We start from the raw sequence: 10,302 nt of genomic DNA, 5'->3' as shown, positions 1-10,302 counted from the left end.
ACCAAATTAACTGTGATCAGTGGTAGAGAAGCGTGACTAGTCAAAGTTTAATATTTAATTGCAATTATAGTATAGGTTATGTACTCAGGAAAAAAAAAGCCCACACTGAAAATATGATAAGGCCAGTGCCTAGACTGCCTTGGAAGCATGTGCCCAGCTGCATTGTATCAGTTCATTACATTCATTACACTGTACCAGGCAGCCCCTTCACTGCTGGGGGAACAGGAAGGGTTCCACCATACACACATCCCTGCAAAAAAAAAGTTTGGTTTTTGCTAACCTAATTGCCATGATTGTCATTACAAAGTTAGAATTTGTCCAGGTTAGAAATTACCCTTAGAGTTTCAAGCAATTAAAGATAGTGCAGAAAATTAGGAAGAGTAGGTTTGAGTGCAATTAACTATCAGACAAACTGCTATAGTCTTATTGGGGAGGGGTTTTTAACTAGCATTTGTGCTGGTAACAAGCAAACAAATCAAAACAGAAAGACTAAACTCTTTCCAGCTCTCAGATTCTGTAGCTGGTGTGGCATCAGGGATTATCTTTTGTGACTTAATCTCAGCAATTTTCTGTTGTTTATATCATGCTTGTAGATTCAACAGGTCTTCTGTCAGTCTGTGCAATGTGCGTACATACATTTGGATTTTGCATTAGCTCCTTACAATTGAATATTAACTTATATTTAGGTTTTTTCCTTATATGGTACTAATTTATGGGGTTTAATCTGCAGTATTTGGAATATCATTAAATTTAATGAAAGCAATTACAAACAAAAGTCTGAATTTGTTTTCATAGAGTAAAAACCAAAAGTGTCTTAATGGTACAGGCCCAGATTATGACAGCAACATGCCAAATTACTTAACACCTAACTTTTCACTGCAGAGGTTGAAGAATTTTGTCCAAATTCAGCATATCAATGTGTGTATTCCCAGGGCCAGAAAGCTTGAGGTATTCTATCTCTTCAGGCTCAACCTGATTTGAAGGCAGGGGAGCATGGTAGGATTCGCCCTACAACATAAGGCAAACTCTGGCTTCATTCCTACTATCATAGTTCTTACACTCCGCATTGTACGGGATAAGCCATCACCGGAAAGATCTTGACAGGGCCTTTTAAGTTTCAAAAGAATCCTTTTTATATATACACACTTCTTTTTTTAGTGTCATTGTATACACTAACAGAGAACGTCTTCATATTTGTCAAGAGTGTTTGGCATAGTCTGACTGACAATAGGTAACTTCATGTATGCATCTTCAAAGCAATGTCCAGGCATTGCTTTCTCCAGCAATATGAGGATCTGCATGGCTTTGGGGGAGAGAGTTACAGAGTAAAGAAAGATATCTTTGGTCTACAGCTACAGGCATAAGTGTCTGGCTAGAGATTGCAGTAATCAGTTCGAGGCACTGGCTGGCTCTTAGGATGCGACATATCTAAGGATCAGACAGATCTGTGAAGTCTGGTTTACGGTGGCATTTGGTTCCCAGTTAGAAAAGTATTTTTGCTACAACTTTCCGGGGATTTTTGTGCTAGAATTAAAGTGATCTCTGGCCTGTAACAGCAAGAAAAAGTAGAAAGGAGTAAAAGCAAAGGGAAAGAAAGATCTACCTAACCTAGAGGTGAGCAGGTGGCCTCAACTATCAGAATTAAGGGATGGCTCAGGACTGTAGTAGCCCAGGGACACAGGCAAAAGTCTGCAGTGTTCAAGTGATAAAGTTTTCAGACTCAGAGTTCAAAATCTTCTCCATTTACCAAATAGTGCACTGTCTCCCTGAGCCATCGACTAACATGCAAACAAGCATCAGCAAAATTCACTCCTCCAATAATCTTCTGGGCACTAATATCCAATAGGAACTGATGCTTCCCCGTTGGCCCGCACTACTCTAATGACTAATTTTTGAGAAAATTGATCATAAAGGAGAAACAGCTAGTGAAAAGACACAATGTGATGACTGAAGGTCAGGGAGATGCCTGCAAGAGAAGGAAAAGGCGAAGTAAACAGGAGACACGACGGCAGCCAGTATAAAGGACTTATTTCAGCCCTTTTTGTACTCTTAAGTTCTGCCTCAGGAGCAGCCTCGAGCCCTCCGCGGAGCGGGGAGGCCACCGCTCTCCGGCCACCACCCCAGCCACCGCCGGGCAGCCCCGCAGACCCATTTCCCACAGCAGCATCCAGCCAGAGGCCGCAGCCAAACCAAGGAGGCTGGGGAGATGCAGCCGGCTGCGAGACGAACTTGTGTAACAGGCTCAGGGAAGAAACCGTTCCTCCGCCGCGCCCCCGCTCCCTCCTCCCCTCGCCGGAGCCCGCCCGTCTCCGCTCCTCCTTTGCAGCCAATGGCACTAAGCGAGGTGGCTGTATGTGGTGGCGCGGACCCAGCGCCCAGACTAGGAGCAGAGGAGGAGGCAGCAGGCTCTGCTGGCTGCTCGCTCCTGTCTCCCGCTCCCCGGCTCCGGGCACTCCTCCTGCCAGCGGCGGCCAGCCGCACGCTGCGCCCCCCGAGCTGCCCCTCGGACCCTCTCCCGCGCCAGTACCTGCAGCATGGACTCGGACTCCGGGGAGCTCAGCGAAGGCGAGCTGGTCTCACCCGCAGGTAAGGGGGGTTGCTGCCTGACGGACCGGTGCCGCCTAGCCCCACGAGCGAGGGGGCTAGGGGCAACTGCGAGAAGGAAGGGGTCTCCCCCTCCACGGCGGCTCCAGGGCAGGGCAGCCTGCGAGGGTCGGCGCTGAGGAGAGCGCGTCGCGGTCTCGCGGGTGGCGAGCGGTTCCCAACCGCCCCGCGCGAGCCCCGGCCAACCGCCCCGCGCGAGCCCCGGCCAACCGCCCCGCGCGAGCCCCGGCCAACCGCCCCGCGCGAGCCCCGGCCAACCGCCCCGCGCGAGCCCCGGCCAACCGCCCCGCGCGAGCCCCGGCCAACCGCCCCGCGCGAGCCCCGGCCAACCGCCCCGCCGGCGGTGCGAGAGGCAACCGGCTCCTCCGGCGGCTGCTCGGGCAGACACACCTCGCGGGAGCAAGAGGGGTGCAGCCCGGCCGCTGGCTCCGCTCCGGCCAGCCGGCTGCCCGAGGTAGGGGAGAGAGCTGACCGAAACAGTTGTGCTCAGCCATGACGTGACAGCCGGTTACATTAGCAGCGTCGGCGTCAATCTGAGGCATCGTGCTTTATATATCCAGAGGCTGCAAAATTATTTTGCTATCACTCCAGGACCACAGCAGTTAGCCCATGTGCAGAAGGGGAGACTCCCCTCAGAGGCCAGCATGCAGGGCCCTTGGGCTGCTAGGCTTTTGTTTTCAAGTCCTAACTTGTCACCAAAAAACATTAAAATGCTGCTGTCTAGCTGCTTGCATAGTTCTTAGATGACACAGAAGAAAAAAAAGTAAAACACTCTCCTGCCATTTCCAAGTCTCTGCATTCCTGTGTCCTACGCAAAACAAACCATCCCTGATGTGCCGTAATCAAAGGCTGTCCTGCACAAATAGTAAACAGGGACAATAAACTTGCACAAAATCCAGCATACTTGAGGGTAGGTTTGCTCTACCAGCACAGCACGCATCCCAGTGTCGGTCCGCAGAGAACTGCCCTCAGGTCAAGGCCACCCTCTTCCCCATGCGCATCTCTGGGTTACTAACTCATCTTCAGCCGGCGGTGGTGGTACCCTGCCATCAGCAGCGCAGGCTGCAGTGGTGTCACACACACAGCTAGCACGTGACGGACACTGCGCGATTACTGACACTAGGAGCGGAGGGGACCTGTTTGACCTCCAACTTCCTGTGGTGCAAGTCACAGGCACCTTCTCTGAAGCCATTTAACCAGCATCAGACACAAGTAAGCACAATTGGAATGATGTCTGAAATTGTCCTAGTGCTCATAATAAACCCAGATAGAAAGTTACCATGTTATGAGATCTTCGAGAAAAATCTTTTTCACCATGACCTGTCCAATTTAGACATGTCCTTTATCCCAGCAGACAACCCACACACCCCCAAAAAGAAATGTTTCGACACCAACGTATTTTAATGACAACATGAAAGAAACGCCAGATATTTTGTGAAATATTTTAACTGTCCTATTAATACAGCAGTGATGAACAGTAGTAGGAGGGCATAAGATAAATAGGAGTTGTCTCCCAGCAGACCAGGATTTTATAACATAGTCTTAAATCCAATTAAGTTTTTAATATTAGGGGGGTTTACTCTTGATATGTTGCTTTGTATTTTCTTACTTGAGATCTAGAGAATGAAATAAGACTAGCAACAGGTCATACAGATCTTTATATTCTTAAAGCTCCATTAGGCTGAACTTACTAACGAAGACCATCCACAACTATACTTTTTCATCCAAATATTCAGAGCAGTGCATGAAGCACAAGTTACAAACATTACCTTTATAGACAAATTAATGTAATATAGCTCCTGCCAACAACTTACTCCTGTTCTGAATAGGATTTTCTTTTAAAGAAATTAAAAATAACTAAGAGATTGCCATAAGTGCTTTTTATGTCATCGCTTGCTAGCTGCCAAGAGTTGATGTTCATCATTCTCTTCTCCTCTATTCCTTCTTTGTACTATCTGAGAGAAGAAAAATCTGGTATTTTGACCATATGTGGCAGATGCCTATGCAGTAGAATAAACTTGGAATAGAGTAAAAACTTGGTGGTTTTGTCTTAACCAGTTGCAGTCATCTTTTCTGCACTAGAGAATTACTTGCTGTTTGTATCCCCCACCCTATTCCAAAACATACATTTTTGCTAGATTTCATTTGGTCTTTTTTCTGTACTCTGCCATATGTACAGTGCAGTATCTCTCTGTACGTGGGTGTTCAGTAGTCACGCTGTCAGTCACTGGTGCGGGCACAGAAGCTGAGGGGTTATAGTGTGGGATTCAGTCATCACCTTGCTCAGGTAGGTGCCACACCACACAGATCCCAGGGACCAGGGGCATTCTGCCTGCAGTTCATAGGGCAAGCAGCATGCCTCGGAGGAGCATTTGGGATGAAGTCCTAGAAAATGTCTGACTTTGGCCACTGAATTTACAACAGCTGGGATTGTGTATTGAAAGTGACACCAACCTGAACGTTTAAGCTTACTCTTTTCATTACCAGTCTTCGCACTTACAAGTTTGTAAAGCAGCGACTTCAGCTTACACTGTTAAAACTCCTTGTAGCCATTGCCCTCTTACATTGTCCAATTGCTCAAGCCCAGCATGATACAGTTTACTTTATCACTAGGGCTCCATGATGCTAATGCAATACAGATTTTTAAAAACACATCCCGTTCAAGGGTTTGTACTACTCCCGCAATACTTACTCAGCCTTTTGCTCTGTCCCGATGGAACAGCACCCATGCCATTCCTGGGAATCACAGGGGCATGCACAGGACAGGAGGCTACCTCGTATGCCCCCACCACCTGGCACACACACTTGGCTTCCGAGAGCCAGCTGGAGTCTTACTCCGAGATACCAGAAGCCTCGTTTCCTTTAATAGCCCACTTAAAGCTGAGTCTCCAAGGAGGCAGAAATATTTTTTCTGTATTTATTCTGAATGTGTTGTCATGATAGCGTCTTCATATTTCTTTGGTGCAAAAAAAAAAAAAAAAAAAAGCCCCTTATATGCAAGTAGTGTAAGATGTTAGCATACTTTAAAAAAAATCCAAAAACCAACAAGAAAAAGCACCACACCTCTGTACACGAGAATATCCAGCTCCACAGCCTTGGCTTCCACCAGCCTCCTCACACCCATCCATTACTGCTTCACATTTGAGTTGTCTATAGTGTCAAGAAGTTGTTGGTTTTGGTTCCCCCCCGCCCCCCGCAAAGTTACTCATGAGATATACCCCTATTGAGAGCATTAAACAGGTCTTCATGATTTTGAAAAAAAATTATATATCAATGCAAAAGGAACAAGTTACATGCTTACTAGCGCTACCCTCAGTGACATTTCTTGAGTTTTATTGTACATGCAACTAATCCTATTTCTTTTCCTGTGCTACAGATAAGCTTTTGAGAACTGAACAGGTAATCTTAAAATAGAACATTGTTCTCATTTTTTTTTTTTAATGTCCAACTATTGAGAGGTTGTTTTTTTAAAAAATTCTTCAGTAGAGCAAGAAACTACTTTTTCCCAGCTCTTTCCTAGGCAGCCTACCACATGAAAGCATGATCCTCTGTGCCATCTTTCAGAGTAAGATTTCACAAAAATCCAGGTCATCTCCAACAGCAATCATTTTGCAGTGGATTTAGAGACTCTGCATGCAAGAGAAAGAAGGCGGTAGACCTTCATTTGGCGTGCCTTGTCCTAGGTTCCTCAGCAGGAATTTGGCCATAGAGCTTTTATGCAATATTGATTCAAGCCCTTCTACAAGCTACTGAGTCAGAACATAGGCTTCCGTGTTTATTTTAGTGGAACTATTATGTTACACTATTAGCATATGATAACTAGAGGCTAAATTGCCTGTATGGTCTTTGAAACAATACAGACTATTTTAATGAAGTTTAACATATCCTGGAGAATAAACTGTTGCTGGTCCCTTCTCTGGCTTTCCTCCCACTGAAGTCAAAATACATTTGGCCTAGGAAAAAGAACAGCTTGCACTCTTAAGTAGAGCTCTAAACTGATGACAGGATGGTTTTGGTTTGGGTTTTTTTGTTTGTTTTTTGTTTTTTTTTTTTTTTTTGAACCATTAACACTGTTGAGCCTACAACTTTGATGCCAGAGAGAATAAGATTAAGACAACCTTATCACCAGGCTTGCATCCATAAAGGCAGTGGGAGTTATTATTGTCTTCAATAGTACCCTGCAACTCCTAGCATAAAAATATTAATGCATTTAAAATTATTTGATGGGTTATCTGAACTTTAGACAATAAATATATTCTTAATAAAAAACAACAAGGGTTTTTTTTACAACATTATTCACTGTTGTAAAACAACCCTGACAGACATGAATAATATTTCCTGGAGCTGTAATATTATTTGATTTGCAATGCTTAGCAAATAATTTTTTCTGCAGATTATTTGTTATGCTACATGAACTGCCTGTACTTTTGTGATATTAATCTTTTAAGCCTGTTACATATTTTAATCACTGTTTTACAGAGTTAAATGCCATTCAAGAGCTAATATATTCTTGTAAATATAAAATGAATTAGAATGTACTGTAAGATATTTAACCCAATTATTTGAGGCATCAGTAATATGCTTATGTGATATAAACTGCAAGTAGGCATTTTATAACTTTTTGCAGTAATCACACTGGTTATTTGAACAATGTTTATCATGACAAAAGCTATACTTTACCCCAGAGAATAATTGTGTGTTTGTTCAAAGAGGGTTTTGATTTAACAAAGCATAAAAAGGTCCACGTCAGATATGCAATAATACTTATTGGACTTTAGACATGCCAGCAGAAGTGGTTGATAACAGGAAGTTATAAGTATGGAAGCTAGAAAAACACCCCACAAAACTATTTTGAGTGAAAGTTACAGACTCTGCTGGATGCTTCTGTAATGAAGGGCTTTCTAGCACCTGTCTAATAAAGAGCCCCCCCCCCTTCCCTTCTGCTAGAAAACAAAGGAAAAACAAAACTAGTTGAAAGAGACAGAGAGATGACAGACACAAACTAGCATGTCATGGGAACCCACGCTTCAAACTCTTACAGAGCTTTTTGGATCACACCGCAAGCTGAGGCAAGCACATGTCCAAGTTCCTCTGCCAAGACCGAGTGGGCAAGAGACACTTCAGGATGAGCAGGCAGCCACTGCCTGTAAGAGCCGCAGCTAGGGCAGGCATGTGAGCCAAGAGCATGGTTGGGTGGATTTATTTTTTTTTTTAATCTCTTTATGATTCCCTCCAGGAAACACCTGGGCTGCTGATTCACATACAGACCCCTCTTTAGCATAGTGGCTGTCAGATTGGGCGCCTTGTCCAACTGAAAAAAAAAAAGGTAAAAACTTTGAAAGGCAAAAAAATACAATCATGCTGTGATGACAGTAAAGACTGTAAATAATCCCACTTTTGTCAAGTTGGCTACACAAACTTGGACAAGCAGAAGAGACAGTTGAACAGGTCAACTTGTTCAGGCTTCTGGTTTTTAAAATCAAGTAGAAATATGAACTTCATGAAGCACTGGATTGAAGCCCAAGCTCACCTGCTTGTGCAATAGCAGCAGCTGCAGATGAGACTGCTAAGCAACAATAGCTGACAGTGTATGAGGTAACAGTCTTTTCAGCAGCTTTGATAGTTTCTTTCTACTTTTGAGGGGATGGCATGAAAACGTGTGGCCTCAGGACTTGTTATCACAGGGAAAGCAGAATCTGACTTCCAGGTAGCAATAACACAACATCCTTCATATGCCTGCTATTTTAGTACATAAGTATTTTATATTTTTTGATCAGAACTACTCTCTTTCAGGACAGGGTATGTTAGTGCCACCCAGACACACAAATAGCATGCAGAAGTCAGCCACAACTCTGCCAGGTGAGAGGAGGTTGATTTTATGCTTATGTGAGTGATGGTTGCAAGGGGCTCTCCATAGCCTCAGACTGAGCTGTTCCCACCTGAAATTACAATTCTGCTAGTAGTCAGCAAACAGAAAACCTCTACATTTCCTAATACGTGGATATGGACAAGCCTTGGTGCAGGAATTTATGATACCGGATGAAGTTCGTAGATAGGAACATGAAGCAATATCCTGCCACACAGCAATCATCAAATAAAGGCCTGGGATGAGAGTGGGTTCCATTTGATGTGATATTTTGGCAATAGCTGATGACCTTTATGAGGCAATGAGCACATCTCCTCAAAAACTTCACACTTGCCATTTGAAGAAATAAATCTTTTATCCTTTATTTTCATCTACGCCAAAGACTAAGAAGTCATGGTAGGAATAGTACGTCACCTGATTTTGCTGGTAATGGAAGAACAAGTCTAGAAACCCAAGGTAAAAAAGGAAAACAGCAGGCTAGATAGATGAGAAAGAGCTCCAGAAGACCTGGCCTGCCTGAGAAGCCTTTTGTATTTGCATTTTACCCACCGCATCAGCCTTGGGGTGACAAGAGAAAGTAGAACCCTATAACTTTCTAAGAGCGCTCACTATCTTTTCCAGTAAGCTAAGCAGGACCTGGGTGCTGGCCCAAGCAGTGGTACACAATCCTCTAAACTGTTTATCTATTAATATACTTCCTGGCACTGTTTCAACCCATGCCAGATAGCCTCCCACAAAATGTCCTGGCATGAGACAGAGGGTAACAGTGGCCAGTATGAATTAAACAACATTTGGAGTGTGGGAAAGAATTCAGCTTGCATCCAGATGGCAATACAATGCATGTACAACAGGTTCCATCTCAGTTTATTTACAGACATAGACACTGCAGCCAGAGCAGGGTGCAGAGATTCTTCACTATTACTGTGACATCTGGTGCACTGCTCACAGCTGTCCAGGCTGTTGGACTGCTTGTGGACCTCTCTCAGGGCAGCTGCCTCAGGCCAAGACCTGGGTTTGGAGCCTTGCCCAGTTAAAAGCATGTTATTTGCTGTTTGTCTGCAGAAATCTCGCTGCCAGTTAGATTATGGGAGGGGATCTTATGGGCTGACAAGTCTAACTGAAGGAGACTCATGGGAAATTGAGACTAATGTGTTGCAATTATTATGACTTTATACCCAATACTTAACTTCTTGAAAAGCCAAGTTGAGTTCAGACACTAGCTGGTAGCCAGTGATTTTTCTGATCTTTAATGCAAACATCTTTAATGAAAACAGCTGAGAAGATAGCAAAGGGACTTCTGCTCTCTTTCCAGTGGTCACTAATCCCTCCTTGGTAGGGATTCTGGTTTAAGTAGTTTTATCAGTTGGTTCTGTCTAGCCTTCCTACAGAGGAACAGAGACACCAGTCTGTCCGTACAGATACAGGTTTTGGCTAATATGATGTAACAACAAAAAATAAAGCAGGAATACTATTTCTGTCTATGATATTAAAAACCACCACCACTTCACCAGAAAGACATTCCATTTGGTCTTACTGGTGCTCATTTAGTATGAAAGGTAATCTTTTGAAACACAAGTAGTGAAAATTAGCAGAATACCACACTACCACCAATGAGCATCTCACTTCCGGCATTAACTTTGTTTATCCAAACAGCTTGTGTTACAGGAAAAACTAAATTTTCTCTCTTTCTCTTTAAAGAAACATGCTAACACTATTATTGTGTCACTGTTTCCTTTCCAAATAGTTTTCCATTTACTTTTAGAGCACATAGTTTACATGATCAAATCACTCACAGATGCAGATCAAAGAAATGCAAGTTTCTTGACACTTTT

The 10,302-nt window shown here is 43.9% G+C and overlaps 1 protein-coding gene across 1 annotated transcript in view; it reads left to right on the top strand.

Moving 5' to 3' along the window:
• The first annotated feature begins 2,243 nt into the window (after positions 1 to 2,243).
• TNFAIP8L3 (TNF alpha induced protein 8 like 3) overlaps positions 2,244 to 10,302 on the top strand; it is a 49,070-nt gene continuing 41,011 nt past the window's right edge. The window contains 2 exon segments of the mRNA XM_075764688.1: positions 2,244 to 2,527; positions 2,530 to 2,586. Coding sequence (XP_075620803.1) covers positions 2,353 to 2,527; positions 2,530 to 2,586 — 232 coding nt within the window. The 5' untranslated portion in view covers positions 2,244 to 2,352.

This window comes from Balearica regulorum, chromosome 12, assembly GCF_011004875.1.
Source record: "Balearica regulorum gibbericeps isolate bBalReg1 chromosome 12, bBalReg1.pri, whole genome shotgun sequence".
In the NCBI taxonomy this organism is placed as follows: domain Eukaryota; kingdom Metazoa; phylum Chordata; class Aves; order Gruiformes; family Gruidae; genus Balearica; species Balearica regulorum.
Note: the sequence above shows the minus strand (reverse complement) of the source record. Positions and strands in the feature narration are given on the sequence as shown.